Here is a 22900-nt window from a genome sequence, read left to right as displayed (position 1 = left end):
TAAAACAGTTAAAAGCACAGACACTAAAACTACACTGTTGTGAGTTTGAATCCTAAATCCATTACATACTAGCTGAGTGGCTTTGGCAAATTACTTAACTTTTTTGTACTTCTCAGTGTCTTCCTTCTATTAGAGGGATAACACTTTATCCTTCTCATTATACCTATATGCATATGATTATTTTATTTGATACATATATACATTTATACGACTTAAAACAGTTCCTTCCACATAGTGAGTGGCTATAATATCTATAAATTCTTCACTTAACTATACAGAAGTACATAACCATAAAATGTAATGAAAGATGCCCCTTATACAATCACCAGTGAAATTAAATACATAACTTATTCACTCACTAAAACTCCCAGATAAAAACAGAAACTCAGATCTAATTTAGGTGAGTCAGTTCAGCTTGATTCCAGTACTTTACTAGCAATAAAATTTTATTACACCACCATATAACAAAAGTCTAACAGGCTGACATTTTCATTATTCATGAACACCAGGTTATTAGATAAGTGCAAACAACAACATATGAGAGTACAAGCTAAGGTCAGATTAACAAATTACCCAGAAACAAACTATCAATCTGAACTAGGATAAGATTAAATAAATGTGAAACTCTTTCTAAGAGAGAGTAGAATGGAAAGTAGTCACTGAAATATGCTCTCTGAACACAACTGTTATCAAAATGCCCCTACTTGTACCAAAATACAGAAATCAGATGGCACTGAAGGTAGAGAGACATATAGCATTTTCAACTGATAACTTTTAAGGCAGGTTCTGAACAAAATTATGTTATGCATTAAAAATATATACAAACAAGAAAATATATAAGGAAATTTTATTATTTATTTATAAATTTTATATACATAAATATTTAATAAACTACCAAAATATGCTCCAATAGTTTATATGAAATGTCTTCTATCTCACCAATATAGTTCTGGATGAATTCAAGGCAAAGGTGATTCTATAAACTTCAAAATACCAGACATAGATCAAAAGAAATTGCCATTTCCACAAAAAAAAAACAAAAAAAAAAAAAAAAAAAACCCTATTATTTATGTAGTGTTGATCACTGTGCCTTATAAAAAAGGGGCAAATCAGAGCAGAGGGAGACTGTCCAAAAAAAAGGAAAAAATAACTAAGGGGATAGTGACATGGCACAAAGATAAACTAAAAAGAGTTGTAAGTACATGTGTATATATATAAGACTAAATGATGGGATGCCTGGGTGGCTCAGCAGTTTAGCACCTGCCTTTGGCCCAACGCATGATCCTGGAGTCCTGGGATCGAGTCCCACATCAGGTTCCCTGCATGGAGCCTGCTTGTCCCTCTGCCTGTGTCTCTGCCTCTCTCTCTCTCTCTGTGTCTCTCATGAATAAATAAAATCTTTAAAAACAAAAAGACTAAAATGATGACATACTAAATGTTTACTAAGGCATCAGTGGTGCCAAGAGGGTAAATAAGTCCCAAATCTGAGAATAAAAAGATCTAAGGGTCACCAAATTAATTCCTGGAACACACAAGGACAGGTGAGCCTAAAGCAGTGGCTCCTGCTTTGAAACAGTGGTTGATAGGTCTTAGCATATCAGTTCAACAACATTCACAAGCTTCTGTGAGTAGAGCTGCTCACTATAGGCTGCTGTGGCAGTACACAGAATTACGGGTGTTGCCACATTCCTGTCCTTGTGTGCCACTCCCACTCCCAACATCACACAATGTCTAGATCCTAGACTGCTGGCCTTGAACATGGAAAAAGGAAGAATTCCAAAGAAGTGAAAGTCAGCAATGCCCTTTCAAACACTGTCCAATGCCTACATCCTGGGCCTCCCTATTGTGATTCATACAAAGCAACCCTTGTTCTGATTTCATGCTCAGAAGGGAACCTTGTCATTTTAACTAGCTTTCTATGCAGATCAGCCTATAGAGACCAAACGTGTCTATACTGATTTGGGCATTCTGAGCATGTCATAGTAAAATACCTCATTTTAAATTAGAAAGTTAACTCTTCTAAATATTTATATCTCTGATAGCTTGACTGATTGTATGAACTGAATGATTACTGTAAATCCACCTTTAATTGTCAGGGTCAATCTTAAGAGATGACCTACTAGATTTCCTATCCTAAAGCTAAAGAGCAAATCTTAAAACTAAAGTGAACTCATCTAGATAAAAGCCAGCCCCAAACTACATGTCAGTCAGCCAGTTTCTTCTGGTGGAGTCACAACCCTCTTGGGCATCTTTACTTCTCAGTGAAAGAAATAGCATTTGTTACAGTGAAGCTTGGTCTACAATCACAAAGACACTTCAAATTAAGTAGTACAGTTTTCTATCTCATCCCAAAAGTTTTTCTATTTCTCTCCACTGCCTCTTATTTTAATAGTCTCTCCTTATATATTAATGTCACATTACCCGAATAACAGTGGTTATTTTGGCAGAAGCAAGATTGACAATGGCTAGCAGACTGGAAAAACCAAACCATGATTAACCTCAGGGAAACCTGGCTGGCAAACCAGAGAGAAAAGTTGTGCCTGAAGTAAGTTCAGTCTTATAAAAATTCCCAGATCCCAATTCCTCCAGATAAGAGCTGCCTTACAGATGTCAGAGTTGGCACATTTAGGACTACAGAAAGGTCCCATGGGAGTTTGCTTTCCCCGTTATCCTCCACTCACATCAATAATTTCTGAATCTCTGAAGGTCAAACCATATAAAAAAAAAATATCAATAGAAGCAGAGATTTTTTGGAAGCTACCTGGAAATGTATTTTCAAAGAATGCAATCCTGAAGACTAAGGACATTTATGTCCAAATGCTTGAATCATTAAGCTAACCATCAAAGACAAAACAGGAAATCAATTAAGGAAAAATAAGAAACACGAACTTACCAGTTTAATTGCCACATATTCATTTGTATATAAATTTTTCCCTTGAAAAAGAAAGAAAATATGTCAGTCTACCAAGAATTAATTTTTAAAGATGTATTATGTAAAACGCTACGCTGGTTGAAAAAAAGAGCACAAAATACATTTAAATAAAGCAAAAGGGGGGGCACCTGGGAGGCTCAGTCCATTAGGGGTCATCCACTCTTGAGGGTCATGTAATCTAGCCCTGCCTCGGGCTCCTCTCTCAGCAAGCAGTGTCCTTGAGATTCTCCCTGGCCTTTACCCTCTGCCCACCTTCCCACGCATGTGCTCGTGCTTTCTCGCTCTGTCTCAAATAAACAAATCTTTAAATAAAGCAAAATTGTTTGCTTCCAACTACGCAGCAAAAACTTCAATGACAAAGAAATCTCAAATCTTCAACTCAATGACGTATTTAGCATTTCACCTGGATTCAAAGTAGAAAATAATACTAATAAATATGTTAGCCCACTTACAAAAATGGAAAGATTCTTACTTTGCTGGAATATTGCACACAATACACAAAGTAAAACTACAGTCAAACACCGATTAAGATAAATTTCAAAACCAGAACTCCTACATTAAAAACCAGAATACAATGTGAAAATAAAAAACAAAAAAAAGTGAAAATAAAAAAATTAAAAATGTGAAAATTAAAAAACTGGAATACAAATTATTTTCCCAATCACCACCTAATTTTAAATTCTTCATTATTATGGGATGTATTCTCATTTGAGCTCATATGTAATCTAATAAGTAGATTGAACACATAGAAAATATCTGGACTATATTAAAAATGAAATAAACTAAGAAACATATTATTCTATAACTGGCTCTAACTAGAGGGGGAAAATGGTTATTAGCCACTTACCTTATAACCAAATTAAATTATGAATATTTTTAAATGTAGATATAAACCATAAAACAAGAAAAAATATCACCCAATTTATAGACTCCTTTCTGAGCATTTAAAACCAGTGGAAAGGGACACCTGCGTGGCTCAGCGGTTGAGCATCTGCTTTTGGCTCAGGGCATGATCCCAGGTCTGGGGATCAAGTCCCACATTGGGCTCCCTATGAGGAACCTGCTTTTCCCTCTATGTCTCTGCCTCTCTGTGTGTGTGTCTCTCATGAATAAATAAATAAAATCTTAAAAAAAAAAAAGGTGGAAAAAGATTTTACATAGAGTAGACAGCACAAAATGTGTTAAACCTCTGTATGCTGAAAAAGTTTACCATATACAAAGAACAGGTGAATAACAAATCAAAATAAAGATTTAACAGCTTTACTATGTAAAGAAGTCAAATGAACTACAGTAATCTTCAGCATTGAAAACTGAAAATAACGTAGAAAAATCCAAAGGGGCAGCATCAGTATCCCAAATTACACAGTACAGAAAATTTTGGAATAAGTGTATGAAGACAATTTGATATATAAATTAATGTATTTCTTCACAAGTACAGTAAAAAGAATAAAAAATAGAATGTGATTTCTGAATTTCCAGCATTTTTTCAATAAGCATGTATAATTTTTATGAGAAAAACAGAAAAATGATAGCATATTTTTTAAATTGTGATAGTAACTGGCCCCACTCACATCGGCTGAACACAGAATAGGCAATCATCTACTTTCACACATGTAATTTTCTACCATATACCCCTAACTTCCTTTTCTAAAGCAGCTAAAGGAATGGCAGTAAACCTTTTAAGCAAAATTTCAGTCTCACATATGCACACAGTATTTGTTCATACAGATACTGTAATACTCTTCTGAATTTTGTCCTTATTTTATAAAAATGAATAGGAAAAAAACAAGCATTCATACTAATGCTAAATAGCATAGGGCTCATTACCCATGATATGAGCACAGGGATGGAAATCAATAGCAGTGCCCAATATTTCTTATTGTGAAGAAATACATTAATTTATATATCATGAACATTAATCATGAACATTAAGCTATATTCAGGTACTCACTGATCCCATAAATATGTAAAAAGAAAAAATCATACCAGGAAACATACCATATTCTTAGTCAATTAGTTCAACATTTAGATGTGCCTTCATGTATACTTTTGAGAATACATTATATATGAAATTGTAGGCTTCCTCGAGCAGGCACAGAGTGAATCATTTAACGATACAGTGAGGAACTTCATCTTGAGGAACTAGTATCTCACAAAGGAATAATTCTGTTTTGAGTTCAAAGACGGAATTTTTATTTCCTCAGGATGCCTGGGTGGCTCAGTGGTTGAGCATCTGCCTTCGGCTCAGGGCATGATCCTGGAGTCCTGTGATCGAGTCCCACATCAGGCTCCCAGCATGGAGCCTGCTTCTACCCTCTGCCTGTGTCTCTGCCTCTCTCTCTCTCTCTCTCTCTCTCTGTGTCTCTCATGAATAAATAAGTAAAATCTTTCAAAAAAAAAAAAAGACTTTGTATTTCCTCAAGACATTATTACCCTTTCACAACTACTATGCATATGATGTTTAGTCACAGGTATCCAAGGAAAAATATCCACAGGACAAGAGATGAAGTTAAATATAGAGTCCACAGAACCAAAATATACCAAATTCTTCTATAAGTACTATTTTTACTGGCATTTATAGGATTAAATGTCTACTTTTAGGTCAGAGCAGAAAGCACTAAATCCTTAAAGCACCCTCTTTTTTTTGAACATTAAATATTTTGCTGAACTCAGGATTATATTTTTAAACATGAACAATGATGAAACAATATTACCAACGCATTTACGTCACCTAACATACCTAACACACTTGGCTTTTAATCAAAGTTTGTTTTATGTATGAACAAACAATGTGTAAAGCATGTCTTTGTGTGTATAATGTGAATGAGAAGGAGGGAGTGTATGTGTAAAGTGAATCCAGTTATGACAAGGCTCCAAGTAGAATGGTTCCAGTTAACTGACGTTTTAATCCAATTTCAAAGGATATTTCTGGTAGAGCTTTGTGCTACACTGAACTTGAAAAGATGGTGTTACCAATTTGGGGAATTGGGGTGGTAATTATTATAGAAAACTATGTTCTACAGAAACTATATATGTGTTTACAGCAGGAACTACTATTTACCCACCAATAACCAAGCCCTCCATTCTATAATAATAGAAGGACTCAGTATTAAAATGGCTGTCCAACTACAGACTACATTTCCAGCCTCTCTTTCAGCTTGGTGTGGCCATGTGATTAAGTTCCAGGTAGGAGTGGACATAAGGTTTGCCACTCCTCACTTCCAAAATGAATGTGTGCTGTCCTGGCCCTTTTTCTTCCTGCTAGCTGGCTGGCTAGCTAGGAGATAACAGCCAGACCAGCAGTCACCTTACACACAAAGACTGAGGATGCAGAGGTACCTCGACAGCCCTGAGTATGCCCCCTCTGGTTTGTATTATGTGGGAAAAAAAAAAACAAACACAAAAATTATTTTGCTTAATACCACCATATTCTAGGATCTCCTTTTTAGAATATCACAATCTGTTCCTTATTATTACATTTTTCAGTTAAGTTCCATAACATGCTTCAGTTAGTAGCAGTAGAAAATCAATAAGCATAAAAATGATGAATGCACTCAAATCTGTATATTTGATATATATCATAAGGCCTGCAGAATTTTCAATCAAACAATTCTTAAATAAAACCAATCAAACAAGGATTATGAACTACATAGAAGAAACAAAAATATGAGCAGATACTGAAATTCCTGTGGTATCCTTAATTATATCAAAAGTTACAATAACTTTTTTCAGGTACAGTGTCTCATAAAGCTATATATAACACCCTTGTTTTGTTGTTGTTGTTGTTGTTGTTGTTGTTTTATTTATGATAGTCATACAGAGAGAGAGAGAGAGGCAGAGACACAGGCAGAGGGAGAAGCAGGCTCCATGCACCGAGAGCCCGACGTAGGATTCGATCCCGGGTCTCCAGGATCGGGCCCTGGGCCAAAGGCAGGCGCCAAACCGCTCCGCCACCCAGGGATCCCAACACCCTTGTTTTATGTTCTTTTAAGAGAGAGTCACTCAGGTGTAGCCCCAAGAGGGGACACAGAAGAAGCTCAGGAAAACAAAGTTTATTATGCTCACAGGTCCTAGACAAGGGAGTCACAGGAGAAGTATCATGTTTGGTTCAAGTGGTGGGAGACAGAAACAAAGGAAAGGGAGCTTAGGCCAACCTTTATTGGCATTTCTACAGAAAGCCAAGGCAAGGCAGGACAAACAGTTCAGGATTAACTAGTTGGATTAATTCTCATGGCAAATAATTCCAGGGTCTTTGGACTATATGGTCTCTCTTGTCTTGTACCTACCCATGGGATGATTAACAAAGAAGATTGTCTCTTAGAATACACAGGCCAGACAGAGGAGATAAGGCTCTGGACTGGATACTCTGCAGATCAAAGGCATGCTCCCAACTGAGTCCTTTGCTATGTCTAAGATTAGCTAGCCCCAGCAGGAACAGTCTCTCCCCAGTCAGAAAGATTTTTTTTAAGATGTCAAAACAGGGATCCCTGGGTGGCGCAGCGGTTTGGCGCCTGCCTTTGGCCCAGGGCACGATCCTGGAGACCCGGGATCGAATCCCACGTCGGGCTCCCGGTGCATGGAGCCTGCTTCTCCCTCTGCCTGTGTCTCTGCCTCTCTCTCTCTCTCTCTCTCTCTGTGACTATCATAAAAAAAAATAAAATCTTTAAAAAAAAAAAAAGATGTCAAAACATAATAGAAGAAAAACAAAAAATATATATATAATAAAACACTATATTTTAGCTAGCTATGTTCTCATTCAGTACCTATTAATATTTCTAGGAGTTTAGGCTAACTGTCTAAGCTAGAAAGAGATCTACAAATATGAAGAAGGCAAGCCTCACCACCAATACGTATAAAGATAAAATAAAACCGAAAATACATTAAATTGATCATTTTATAATAAAAAACAAGTAAAAATTTACTATCAATTATTTAAATGTATTTTAGATTATTTACAATGTTTATCTATTTTCTTTTACTCTCAAGGCAATTGGACAGTTTTATGTCCAACCTTTTTTTTTCTTAATAATTACCTGTAAGAGCAATTTCAACAATGCATAATACTGTCTCCTCCTGGGGCATTTGAAAATTGCAGGGAAAAGAATTTGGGGCTGTATGCAGAGGTATAACTTTCATTTAGTGCCCAAGAAGACAGAAGTTCTAAACATGAAGTATTTGGAACAGTCCTCTACAAAAAAAAAAAAAAAAACTGTCCAGCTCAAAATGCCAATAGCATCTTTGTTGAAAGTTACTTACCTGTAACATGTATAGCTTGTATTTTTTCTCACCTAATACTAATCACAAAAATTTTAGGGCCAGAAATCAAATATTCAAGAGGAGTAAAATGTTTTAAAGCAAGCACTTTTAGAATCCAAACCAGCTTTTAACATTAGCATGTTTATCCAGGTACATAAAGAATGATGCTCTGAACAACTTTTTTATATAGAGAAATTATCTGGGGCCTTTAAAAAAGGAGTAAAATGCTACTTTCTTTAGTATCCTATCAATAAAAAGGAATAAAATGATTAAATTATCTATATAAGTATAGATGTTATTATATTATATAAAACACAAATACACAGAGTATAGATCATACATTTAAATAAATATATACAAGTATATAATAACCATAGATGGATTAGATACAGATACACAACCAGGTAGATGACAGATGGATGGATGGATGGATGGATGGACAGATGGGCTAATAAAATCATCTTGTTCCTATTACTGATTATTCACAGACTGGAAAAGAAAGGGACATTTTACTGCTTTTTCACTATATATAGCATATACAGTTTGAGTATATGGTACGCATAGTTTCTCATATTGCCCCAGTAAAACGGTCAGCTAGATTTGTTTTGTGTGTATACACACACACACAGTGAGACATACATACACACACATAAGTGTGTGTGTAAATATATATGCATGTACTTATTTTGAAATAAATTATATGAAACTTTTAAATAAAATTGGCCAATGTACTGTATAGCACTGTAGTCATATCCACAAAGATAGGAAGAATACAAATACATATATATGAAATGTTATATACTTGTGAGTTCACTTACATATATAAATTTAAATAAATATACATACAACATGCCATTGTTTTCATTCTAAAATACAACAAATATCTTGATACCATCTTTTAAGGGAGGAGAACAATCATTGTCTTCCTAAAACATGGAGGTATAGTGCCGGTCCTTTTACATTATCATCTAAATTTCATCTTCACAGTAAACTAGGAAGCAGAAATAATTCCATTTTAAAGTTGAGGAATGTGAGGCCTCAAGTGGTTACATGACTTATATTTTCCATAATAGCAGGGACAAATTTTATATTTTTCCAGTATTACCAGTGCCTAATCAAGCCTCCCACATGGCAGATATGCAATGCATTTTGACTGGATGGTTGAAGTGTGCTCAGAGTTATACAAGTAAATAATCTTGTTTTTTCTAATTCCTATATCTGAAACAGTTTAAGAATTTCAAAATATTTAACTCAATATCCTTCAGAAAATAAACTATAAAATATTCACCCTTTCAAATATGTGAGTCCCTACTGAAATGCAAGAGTTGCTGGAAACATCAATCATAGCTCTTTACAAAGTATGTCATTGCCTTTTATTGGCTTGCTTCATGCAAAGATTTAGTGCACATTAACAAAACAAATAGTATTAAAATGAAGGATTAACTACAAATTAGAGTGCTTTACAAGATGAAAAGAAGTAATTGAGTAGATAAACATACAAATGGATTTTTCCTACTAAATAGTAGTAGTGGGATTGTATCTAAGGAAAATTGTAAAGCTAGTTTTTCCTTTTTAGTTCACAAGTTTCCATTCTTGGTAGTCCATTGACCAGTCCTCAAGGAACCTCAGTACTGATGCTCATATAACCATGCTGTCCTCTTCTTATCTCTTCACTCAAGAAAGCCACATCTGTACAGTACTAACATTAGCTAAAAGTCTAGATGCTAGAGGCTACTCTCAGAGTCTTGTCATTAAACTGCTGTGTGACATCTGGCAGGTAACTGTCCCTCACTGAGGTTCAATTGCCTTAAATGTAGAGTTAGGCTTAATTGGATCAATTTACCAAAACTGCCTGATTTAAAACAAACTGAATCAGTTTGTTTTAGGACACTAAAACACTTTGTGTCCTTTCTTAAGAATATAGATTTCTTGGGGCACCTGAAAGCTCAGTGAATTAAGTATCCAATTCTGATTTCAGCTTAGGTCATGATTTCATGATCATGTGACAGAAACCTGCCTAGGGCTCCATGCTGGACATGGAGCCTGCTTAAGATTCTCTCTCACGCTCTCTCCCCCTCTGCCCCTACCCTCCACCCCTACTACCTGCTCTCTAAAAAAAGAAACAAAACAAAAAATAATAATATATATCAGCCCCACCCCAAATGTACTTGGGGGGGGGGGATGATGGTATTATAATGTAAATTTCACTGATTTTTTTTTTTTTTTTTTTTTTTTGTATTGAGAAAAAAACGGGGAGGGGCAGTTGGAAAGGGAGAGGGAATCTTAAGCAGAGCACTGAGTTCAATGCCGGGGCTCAATCTCACAACCCTGAGATCAGGACCTGAATAGAAACCAAGAGTTGGATGCTTAACTGACTGCACCATCCAGGTGCCCCAATTCTTCTGATTTTTATGCAGTTTCAGTATATTACCTTGACTTTAAGCCATACATACCCTCCTAAAGTGATCAGTTACTACATGTTTTCAAATCGGAAAAAAGTAGCATAAATATCATTCTTAAATAGCACCCTGAAAATGGCTCCTTAAAGGTGCTTTTTTTTCAGCTTTTTAGAGACTTTTTATTTTACTTTCTTTTTCCTCATATTACATATGGGTGATCTCAAGTAAACAGACATTCATATACTAGGGAACTCCTTACAAATGAAAATACAAATACGAAAGAAAGTTCCAACATTTATATTCTTTAAAATTACCACAATTAAATAACTAAGCAATAACAATATCATTTTCATTAGAAAGTACTTTCAGTTTAAAAAAAAATGCTTCCAACATAATGGAATAAACAAAATAGTCTTACCTAATCGTAATTCTCCAAAATTGCCACATCCAATTTTTTTTCCAACTCTAAAGTTAGGTCCAACCATTAAAACTCCAGAGGATGAAGATCCAGTTCCTCGAGTGTTATGTCCCGACCGACCACTAGGTCGTGCCATTCTATCATCTGATTTGTCCTTGTCTTTCTTTTTATTATCCATATCAAGTTTGCGGTACTCCACTTTGAATTCTTTAATCAAGACAAGCACAATGAAATAGGGTATTGTGAGAATAGGTACATCACTATGTTAACTGTACCAGGTGGGTAATTGTTAACATTCAAATTGCAGTAGGTAGTCAGTTAACTGGTGCCTGTTCATCCCATTCGTAAAATTTTTCTTAGTTGTCTTTTCAGCAAAACATGTCTTCGAAGTTCTCTTTTCAATGATGTAAGCTGATATTGATAGAGAGCTAAAACATTAAGAAAAAAAAAATAGTCAATTTAAAGAATTAAAAAACAGTTTTGGGAAATTAATAACATAAATGCAAGCAATGAATTACTGCTATTTGTTAATTCCCACTGAAATCAAACCACAGTAGACTTAAGCTAACCATTACTCTCTTTCCTATACTTTAATACCAAAGAGATCACAAAAACAAAGTAAATTTATTAAAAATTAAAAATATAATAGAAATGTACTATTTTATAAGCCAAAATACATTCACTAACCCAGACCTTACAATTTAAAATCATTTCAGTTTACCAGTAAGTCAATATATGATTTTTCACTTAAAAGCAGAAAAGAGAATACATTTTGCAAATTAATAAAATGTTTGAATAAAAATGTCTTCCACATGTCTACACACACATACATACAAATTTTCAAAGTCTTTTCAAATATACATTCTCATTTGAACTTCATTCATTCAAATATTTATTGCCAAATAATTCAAACATTATTATTTTTAACTATAGATGGGAATGGACTTCAGAAGTGGTAATACAAAGAACTTTCTTGTCACCCAACATGGGAAACAGTTAATTCTTATATAACTTTGAACTTAGACCTTAAAAAAATAAAATAAAAATAAAAATAACTTCACAAGATTAAGAAATAATGGTAGGCATCAACCTAATAAGGTGGAGAAGGCTGGTTTTCAAATTTTCTAATATATACATGAAAACACTAAAGCTCAAAAAAAGGCTTCTGGAGGAGTCTTCCCCAGTCATGTTCTCTTAGGAATTTCACCCAACTCATATACCTCAATTCTGCAAGCTTAAGCAATCCTCCTACTTTTGTTTGAACAATTTGAATGGATTCCTATTCTTTGCAATTAAAGCAGTGACTTCAAAACATAATCACTAGTAAGGAAACCAGGATCAGTTTCAAGGACTTCTTTTCCTATTTCTGAAACTGATTATATAATACAATCATAACAAGGGTTGAAAGAAATAGTATTTTCTGATTAATTTCCAGCAATCCCCCAAATAGGCAATTAGTTCTAACACCCAATGTGTTCACAAGGTTTCTTATTATATCTGCCATATTCATATTTTGCAGATAAAACTGTAAGTCTCTGTTTGGTATTTGTAAAACTGAATGAGTTCTACATATACTGTTTATTCTGTTTCCAAATATAATACAGTAACTGATAGTAAACTTCCCATCCTGCTATAAGTAACTGTAAAAATGGATAAAGCTTATAAAGCATCTGTTTTCAGGTATTGAATAACAGGCACTGCAGTCTGTGATCTTTGAGAAAAAGCAAACACAAAAGGAAATCCCACCTTTACCCAAGCTCAAGGGAGTGATAATTTTCTGACTATAGTACAGGAGGTGAAAAAAAAGGTAGTACACAGTGATCACAGATCAGTCACTATTGAAACAAGTGAAATTTCAGGATGTGGTACACAAGGTGAAGCAGTGGGTCAGTGCTGGGGGTAGGTGGTGGTAGGCAGAAAGCTAGACTACATGCATGGGTGGCAATATTCTGAAATATCTAGTAGACAATGGCTACTATGGGGTTAAATGAATAATAAACATTACAAACACTTCACAGTGCTGGGAGAGGTTTAAGTTCATATGTAGTCGTGGTGGAGGAACCTCATTAATATCCCAGGAATTCAGCTGAGACATCACAAAGACCAGGTCAAAAGAGTAAGGACCATAATCTAGTGTAAAGACTACCCTACACTGGCTCAACTAAAGCCTAAAACCAAGCTTAGATAGGATTAAGAATATCATCAATTAAATTAACCCCATTCCACAACAAAACTCAACATACTTAAAAAGACAAAAGACCCAAACACTTAACAATGTTGAATTTATAATGTCTAGCATACAATTAAAAATTATCAGACATACAAAATAAGCAGAAATGTGACCCACAGCCAAGAAACCAAGCTGTCAAAGGAAACAGACTCCAAGAAAGAAACAGGACTTTAAAACTACTAAATACCTGTTAAAAATCTATTAAAATGAAAAAATAGAACAGGGCAGAAAAAATTTTTTGAATAAATAATGGTTCAAACTATCCCAAAGTCAGTGGAAAATATTAACCTACAAATTGAGGAAATGTTAAATTAAAAAAAAAAAAAAAAGAGTACTGGAAATTAGAGATGTACTCTAGGAATATTAATTTCCTTAAAAGATAAATTACTGTTTAAAGCACAAATAAGGGGATCCCTGGTGGCTTAGTGGTTTAACGCCTGCCTTCAGCCCAGGGTGTGATCCTGGAGTCCCGGGATCTAGTCCCACATCGGGTCCCTGCATGGAGCCTGCTTCTCCCTCTACCTGTGTCTCTGCCTGTGTCTCTGCCTCTCTCTCTCTGTCTCTTTGTCTCTCTCTCTCATGGATAAATAAATAAAATCTTAAAAAAAAATTAAAGCACAATAATTGTTTAGTGTCATTTATAATTAAAATGGAAGTAAAATATGACAACACAAATGGGGGTTAGTATATGGAATTACAGTATTTTAAGATTGTTGTATTTGTGAGCAATGATGTGATTCAATATGAAATGACCAATAACAAGCAAAGAATATATAGATTAACACTTAAGCCAAATACAAAAAAATTAACTGCAATAGGAATAACTAAACAGTGAAGACAAAATATAAAAATAATAAACATTTGATTAGAACAAGAGAGAAAGAAGACATGAGACAAAAAAACAAACAAACAAACAAACAAACAGAGCAAGACACTATACTCCAAAATACATACAGGACTTTGAAAATGGACCATAATCTCAAAAGGGAAAAACTGTCAGACTATATTAAAAAGCAACATCCAGCATTATTAATCTGTAAAAAACTATTTCAAATACAAAGACACAAAGATACTAAAAGACACAAAGATGTACTATGCAAACTGATGTGTAAGAAAGCGTGAGAAGCTATAATACTATCATACAAAGTAAACAGCAAAACAAAAGAAAGCTCCAAAGATATAGAGGTCCATTTCATAATGCCAGAAATATCAATTAAGCTGAAAGATATAAAAATCATAAATATGAACAAGCAAAATAAGAAACTGAAAAAAAAAAATTAACAAAACTAAAACTAAGAAAACCAAAGAGAAAAAAAAAGACCATCAAAGTTGAAAATGTTAACAATCAGTTGAGCAATCAACTCTGGATTTTGGCTCAGGTCATGATCTCAAGGACATGAAAACAAGACCCACAACTGCAGGCTCCACACACAGCAGGAAGTCTGCTTGAGATTCTCTCACTCTCTCTCTTTTCTTTTGCTCCTCCCCAACTTACATACATACTCTCTCTAAAATAAATAAATAGGGAAGCCTGGGTGGCTCAGTGGTTGAGCGTCTGCCTTCAGCTCAGGGCATGATCTGGTCTGAAGACTGAATCCGGCATTGGGTTCCCTGTGAAAAGCCTGCTTTTCCCTCTGTCTATATTCTCTGCCTCTCTCCGTGTCTCCATGAATAAAAAAAATAAAATATAAAATAATTCTTTAAGAAAATTAAAAAGGAGGCAAAAATAACAGGATGTATATTGATGCAGTAGATCTAAATCAACTACTCTGCACCTAACTGACATTTATAAAATACAACATACAAATACAATTATATAGAATAGTAATATTTCCTTTAAATGTTCACCAAGAAAGATCATCATATGCTGTATCATTATTTAAGTCTTATATAACTGAGATTTACAGAGCACATTATCTGATCACAAGCAAATTAATAAAGGTTCAAAAACCATATGATATCCAGAAAATCCCCAAACATCTGAAAATTAAATAAACTTTTAAATAATTCATGAGTTGAAAATAAATCACATGAGAAATTGGGAAATAACTAACAATATAATAATGAAACATTAAATTTGTAAGCTGATTCTAGGTCAACACTTAGAACAAAATCAGTTTTAAATGTCTAGATTAGAAAACGTTTTAAGGCAATAACCTAGGTTTTCTTCTTAAAAAGCTAGAAAAGAACGAATTAGACATAACTTGAAGAAGTACTTTAATAGAGCTATTGTTAATATCCCATGGACTTATATGAAAATATAGTCTTAAGGGGGATTCCTGGGTGGCTCAGCGGTTTAGCACCTGCCTCCGGCCTAGGGCGTAATCCTGGAGTCCCGGGATCGAGTCCCACATCGGGCTCCCTGCATGGAGCCTGCTTCTCCCTCTGCCTGTGTCTCTTGCCTTTCTCTCCCTCTCTGTGTCTCTCATGAATGAATAAATAAAATCTTTAAAAATATATATATAGTCTTAATGAGTGAAAACAGGAGTTCTCAGCAGATAAATGCCAAAATATCATTTTAAAAAATGAAAACTCTAGAATAAAAAGACTCATATCTGAAATGAAAAGCTTCACTAGATACACTTAAAAACAGACTAAATAAAGCAGAATACAGTGTCAATGAACCTGAAAGGAGATCCAAAGAAATTATCCCGGAAGCAAAATCAATGAAGTAGAAAATTTACAATAAAGAAAGAAAATAAAGCCAAAATATTCATTCTCTGAAAGTGGTCAATAGAACAGACAACTCCTAGCAAAAATGACCAAAAATAAAAGAAAAATATGCAAAGAGATAATAACAATATTGAAAGGGACATCACTGAAGATCTTACAAATTTTAAAAAGATTGAGGACAATTATGAGTAACTTTATGCCAATAATTTGTGAACCCAGATGAAATGGACAAATTTCTTGGGGCACCTGGGTGGCTTGTCAGTTAAGCAACCAACTCTTGATTTCAGTTCAGGTCATGATCTTGGGGTCATGAGATCCAGTCCCCCCACTGGGTTCCACACTCAGCATGGAGTCTGCTTGTCCTTCTACCTCCCCCCACAACTTATGTTCTCTTTCTAAAATAATTAATTAAATCTGTTGGTTTTTTAATGGACAAATTTCTTGAAAAATCCAACATAGGGTTATAAAATGAAACAGAAAATAGCAATTTAAAAAAATCTCTCAGATACTTGTGTGAAAGAAGTCAAAGTACATATTACATGGTTCTAGTTTCATGAAGTTCTACAATCAGAAAAAACAAGCTGTGGCGATAGAAATCACATCAGCGTTACCTAAGGTGTTGGGAAATTTGAGTGAAAAGTAGCATGAGGAAACTTTATAGGGGGAAGGAAATATTCTACATCTTAACCAGGAAACGATTACACAGATGCATAAATTTGTCCAAACTCATAAAATAATACTTAAAACCTATGCATTGTATTGAACACCACGGACACTTCAAAATGGGACTTTTAGAAATAACCCACATCCAAAAAAATTAATGTCCTATCTGAAAGACCATGTTTTTTTTTTCCCTCCTGTAACATTATCATAAAAGTCACCTGAAAAATGCTACTTTTCTTCAAGTTAATGAGTATATCAGTACTTTACTTTAGAAGCTTTCTTTAAAGGGTCTTTCCATATTTCGATTACTTCTATTCTGGAAGTAACTTTCCTTGTGCAATTTTTCATGTTACTTTCAATATGTAGATTTTTCTTCATATTCAATGAAATGCCCAAAACACATTCTACACGTAATAAGAAATCAAATAATAAAGCAGAAACGCCCCCTTGGGATACCCACACCCCCTTCCTCCATCCCATCTGCCCATGCAGAGGTAATAACCATTACTTTCAGTTTGGTGTGTATGCTCTAGACCTTTTTTGTAATGTACGCACATACTTATACACAGCAATATTTATAGGTTTGCTTGCTTGCTTTACAGAAGTCCTGATAAAGCCTCTGAAAAACCAACAGCATCTCCCAAAAAAAACACCTTTTGAAAGCGTTTCATAAAGGACTTCTGCCCGTTCATCTTCATACCCCTCTACCCAATGTGAACTGTAAAGGAGCAAGGGCTAGCATAAGGAAAGGGGGGAGCAAAAGTATGAGACAACACCAAATCCCTTTCCGAAAGTTCCAGAGGCAAGAGCCCAGCCTGAAAGTGGGAGGTAGGGAGACAGTGGTTAAAAGAAGCAATGAATTAGCTTAAAACTGAACCTCAAAACAGGAATAGATATTTTTAACACGTGAAAATAAGTCCATTACTAAAAGTGAACTTATCCTAATCAATATGTGACAAGAAATCAATGGAAACTAAGATATCACCTACGAGTGGGCAAGGGAGAATAATCAAAGTAGATATCTGATAATATTGGTTAATGAGAAATGAAGCTGTTTCCTGTTAAACTCTATCCAGTTCACCACATTCAAGAAACTCTTCATAAACGTGTAATAATAGATTTTTTAGTCCTTAAAGGATTTTTACAAACTAGATTTTTAATTAAAATATTTTATTAAGAATGGATAATAATGCAAATACTATCTAACAGTATTAAAATCAACTACAAGTTTGGCTATTAGCTATAGCCATAAATTCCAGTGTATAAGCTAAATCCAGCCTGTGGCTTATTTTGTACACTGCGAACTGAAAATGGTCTTTACATTTTTTAATGGATAGGGAAAAAAATTGAAAGAATAGTAACATTTTATGAAACATGAAGATTACATCAAATTTTATTCTCAATAAACAAATTTATATTTAGGAATGAATCCATGTTATAATTCATTTACATGTTTTATGGCTGCTTCATGCTTCATAAATTGAGTAGTTGTGAGCCCCTATGTGGCATGCTTGTCATTTCCCACTACTGCATAGCACACCACAAATTGCTATGACTGTCCTGCTTTTAAATCACAGTGGAGTATGGACTACATATTTCAAATCAGATGGTAAAGCACTGGTGTTCATTATAACAATATATTAAGAATGCAATATACCTAGACGTGTTCAAGGTGTCAGCTAGGCTGCATTCTCATATGGAGGCTTAAGTAGGAAAGAATTCTCTTGCAGGTCCTTTCAGATTATGGGCAGAATTCACATTTTTCAATATAAAGAGCCACTGCTTTTATATGTCTCTGGGAAAGAGTAGACCCTCAGGTCCTACCCGGTGCCTGTACTTCCTAGAAGCTGTCTACATATTGCCATGTGGGCTAATCCCACATAGCCAATTACTTCCTTCAGTCCCCAAAAAGAATCTCTAACTCTAATTTTCAAACAATGAGTTTTATACAAGGTAATATAACTTTCTCCAATACCTAAGTTCCTATCTTTGTACCCTGCTGCAATACAACAGTTCTCCCAGGTCTTGGGATCCTCATTATCTGCTTCCAGACCGCTCTGATGCTACCTGTCTATGAAGAATTAGAAAAAAGAAGTCTTTGAACATCAACTAATAGTGAAGACGTGGGCAAGGCTTTCTCTATCTGTGCTTCTTTTGATATTTATAAAATAAGATCAGACTACATTCCTAAGGATACTCTTACATTATCCACAGTATTAAAACCGCCTGTCGAATCTGATGACAACGACTCTTATTACATATAATTTTGTGACCTCTGAAACTAGTACACTGCTGAACATGTAGGTAGTCTGATTAAATGAGTTCTTTCCATCTCTAAACATTTCCAGGTTTTAGTTGTATGCTTCTGACTTATCACAAGATGGCCTAAACATCAGGCTCTTCATTCCCCTGAATACCTCGGTGAGCATCATTCATATATGCCAACCACGGTGCTACCAGTGCACCCAAGAATTTCCTGGATGACAAGGCATTCCCTTGCCTGAATTACTCTGTTAACACTGTCTGCATTTCTGCTTTCTGTAGTGATTCATCCTAGCACCAAAGAAATATCAGGTCTGAAACTGAAGATATTCTTTCAAATATACTTAACAGCAATATATCCTGAGTCACAAATACAAATGCCCAAACAAGTAAGGCAGGTAACATTCATGAGTAAATTAAGCAGAGAAGACAAGACTGGGGACTACAGCAAACTGAAAAGCAAATACTTGATTTAAAAGGGGCAGCTATTACTTAGCTGTAAACAATATCATAGCCATTCAGGAATCTACACATGCAAAATTCTCAAGAAAATCCAGAAGCCTGTATTTCTTTTTTTTTTTTTTTAAGATTTTATTTATTTATTCATGATAAACATAGAGAGAGAGAGAGGCAGAGAAACAGGCAGAGGGAGAAGCAGGCTCCATGCAGGGAGCCCGATGGGACTCGACCCTGGGTCTCTAGGATCAGGACCTGGGCTGAAGGTGGGATGCTAAACCGCTGAGCCACCAGGGCTGCCCGAAGCCTGTATTTCTATGTGAAATTTCTATAATTGCTATTTGCTGAGCACTTTAGATTCTCAAAACCATATGGTACTATTAGAACGAATTCCTATTTTTTACCAACAAGGAAACTAAAATTGAAAGAAATTACACTGCATGACCAGTATTATGAAGTTAGGAAGTGGTACACTGAGATATTAACGAAAAATAGAATTCCTCAGTTCATATTCTTACCCACTTTATCTCCCACTGTTGTTCCTGCTAACTGTCTAACCTCTCAAAATACAGACTATCCTTTCTAGCTACATCTGCAGGCTGGGACTGCTCCCTTTGGCCAGCCAATATTCTCAATATGTATAACATCTCAATGTTGTCAGACCCTAATCTGAACCAATCTGGGGTAAGGGCGGAACCCACCATTCAACAAGCTCCATTCATGTACATAGGGCTCCAAGACATTTATGAACAAAAAGATCGATCACCCTCCCCCTCCCCCTCTCCCCTCCACACACACACTGAACAAAAGAAACAAATCATTATCCTACAAAATTGCAGAGTGCTATCTTACTATGATACATATACCTTTCTATTGCAATATTTTATTTTTTAAGAGTTAATCATTGTAACAATGTATATCCATATCAATAAAAAACACTTGGAGACGTGAAATAGTCATAAACTTTTGGAAACTGGGAAGAAAAGCACATACTGACACATGAAACCATGAAGGAAGCAAAGTCCCAAACTAAGTGTCAGAAAAAACAACAGGTAAATCAGGAACCAGTCTGCTACACAGAAGTTCGCCAAGACTTCCTAAAGGAAGCTAGGCGAAAGAGTAAAGCAAGAATGAAAAACAGAAGGAAGACAGGCAAATTACAAGAATGAGAAAACTGTTACTATTATTTCCCGTGTAAAGGAACAAAACAAAACAAAAACAAATCTCTAAGGAAACCAAAGGAGGTTCCAAAGGAGAACATAAGGGAGGGAAAATTATATTCTGGCATCACAAAATAAAAACTATCCCCATTTGGCATTCTGAAGAATTATTTGCCCAAAGACTGGTTCCCTGAGTTGGCACTCTAATGTGGAATCTAATAAGTCAATAAGCACCATCATGTATACGTGATTCCAAGAGACTGATGACAATCCAGAATCACTAGATTTGTGAAGAAAGCTAATTATACAAAAGAAAACTACAAACAAAAAAGCAAAGAAAAAACATCAAAAAACTAAATCACTCACACAAGAGAAAAACAACAAAAAATAAAAACAATTAGATCCTCAGAGGATTTTGAGAAAAACAGTAACATAGAGAAAGATAAAATAATGCTACATTAAATGGTCTTTTAAACAAAGACCAAGGATGGAAATCATCTGAAAATGTAAAACAAAAATAAGAAAATATAGGAAAAGAGAATGAAGCAATCCAACACCTCCAATTTCCAAATGATAATTGTAATTAATCCAGAGGACAGGGAAAATTAAGAAAAAAAATCTTTTTTCAAAGAAAACTTTTAGCTACAACAAAAAGGGCCCATAGAATGCTAATCATGAAATATATCCCCTATTTTTTCCACCATTACTTATTTAAAACAACCAAGTATGGAAGCACCCCAAGTGTCTATTGATAGATGAATAAAGAAGATACAATATAAATAAAAATGGAATATTATTCACCCATAAAAAAGAATATAATCTTGCCATTGGCAATAACACAAATGAAGTGAGAAAATATATGGTTAGGCGAAATTAGTCTGAGAAACAGAAATACCACATGATCTCACTCATGTGGCATTAAGAAACAAAACAAACAAATAAAGGAATAAAGGAGAGAGGAGGCAGACAAACCAAGAAACAAGATTCTTAACTACAGAGAACTGATACTTACCTGACAAGAGGTGGTGGGGGGGGGAAGATGAACGAAATAGATGAAATATGTGATGGGAATGAAAGAATACACTTACCACAAAGAATACTAAGCAAGATATAGAATTGCTGAATCACTATATTGTATACCTGAAACTAATAGGTAACTGTATATAAACTATACTGAAATTAAAATTAAAAAAATGAAAACTTTTAAAAGATAATTAACCCTAGCATACTACTTGGTTCTCTTGTATGTCCTAACAGTGCAAGCATGGATAATTCATTTTCAGCTTTTAGAATCAATCTTACCCAAAAAAATGCAAGATACATGTAATAGAAGAGAATACAAATTTTTCCAACCTTGATACAACTGACAAATGCTCAGCTCTTAAGAGGCAATAGAAGAGGTCAAAGAAACAACAGAAATAAGAATATCTGCACCTTACAAGAATATAGACGAAAGATATAATGTAAAATTGTCTGAAACATAACAGACCTAACAGTGGAATTAAAGTGTCAAAAGAAAGCAAGAGAGGAAGTAAACATAAAAACTACTTAACATTTAAAAACAGAAGGGTTACTGGGAAAGTAATGTGTGACTGAAAATTTCATCACTCTTGGAAAATTTTAAGATAATGAATCCACGAAAAAAGACAATTTTACTTCTTCCCTTCCAAGTTAAATATCTTTCATTTATTTTTCTTGTCTGACTGCTATGGCTAGGACTTCCAATACTATGTAGAATACAGGTGGTGAGGCGGGTATTTTTGTCCTGGTTTTCATCTTGGAAAAGCTTTCAGCCTTTCACCATTAAATATGATGTTAGCTGCAGGCTTGTCACACGTGGTCTTTATTAAGTTGAGGTACCATTCTTTCTATACATAATTTCTTAACACTTTTAACATCAACGAAATTTGATTTTTGTCAACAATTTCTTCTGAACCTATTAAGGAGTTCATACTTTCATCTTTTTTTCTGTTACTGTGGTGTATTACACTTATTGATTAGCAAATGTTGAAACATCCTTCCATTCCAGGTTCAAATTCCACTTGATTATGGTGTATGATCCTTTAAATATTCTGGTAAATTTAGTTTCCTACTATTTTGGGAAGGATTTTTGCATTTATACTTATGAGGGATATTGGTATGCAATATTCTTTTCTTGTAGTGCCCTTCTTGCTTTGGCAGCTGGGCAATGTTGGCCTCGAGAAATGACTTTAGGAGTATTACCTCCTCTTCAATTTTTGAAAGAGTTTCAGGAGAACTAGGGTTAATTTTCCTTTATATGTTCAGTAAAATTCACGAACAAAGCCATCTGTTCCTGGTTTTTTGTTTTTGTTGTTGGGAGATTTTTGATCGCTAGTTCAATCTCCTTAGTTAGACGTCTATTCCGATTTTCTCTTTCTTCCTGAGTCTTAGTAGGTTGTTTATTTCTAGGACTTTATTTTTTCAGATAAC

At 34.8% G+C, this 22900-nt stretch overlaps 1 protein-coding gene across 14 annotated transcripts in view; it reads right to left on the bottom strand.

The window, feature by feature from the left end:
• Positions 1-22900, bottom strand: part of CSNK1G3 (casein kinase 1 gamma 3) — a 107802-nt gene that overhangs the window by 62161 nt on the left and 22741 nt on the right. For 12 of the 14 annotated variants that reach the window (XM_025433383.3, XM_049116009.1, XM_025433382.3 and 9 more), the window contains 2 exons: positions 11006-11433; positions 2894-2934 (listed from right to left, as the gene is read on the bottom strand). In XM_025433383.3, coding sequence (XP_025289168.1) covers positions 2894-2934; positions 11006-11183 — 219 coding nt within the window. In that variant the 5' untranslated portion in view covers positions 11184-11433. Of the gene's footprint in view, positions 1-2893; positions 2935-7965; positions 8121-11005; positions 11434-22900 lie in introns of those variants that run through there. The other 2 variants (XM_025433397.3, XM_025433392.3) reach the window with 1 other exon arrangement.

This window comes from Canis lupus, chromosome 11 (assembly GCF_003254725.2).
Source record: "Canis lupus dingo isolate Sandy chromosome 11, ASM325472v2, whole genome shotgun sequence".
Classification (NCBI taxonomy): domain Eukaryota; kingdom Metazoa; phylum Chordata; class Mammalia; order Carnivora; family Canidae; genus Canis; species Canis lupus.
Note: the sequence above shows the minus strand (reverse complement) of the source record. Positions and strands in the feature narration are given on the sequence as shown.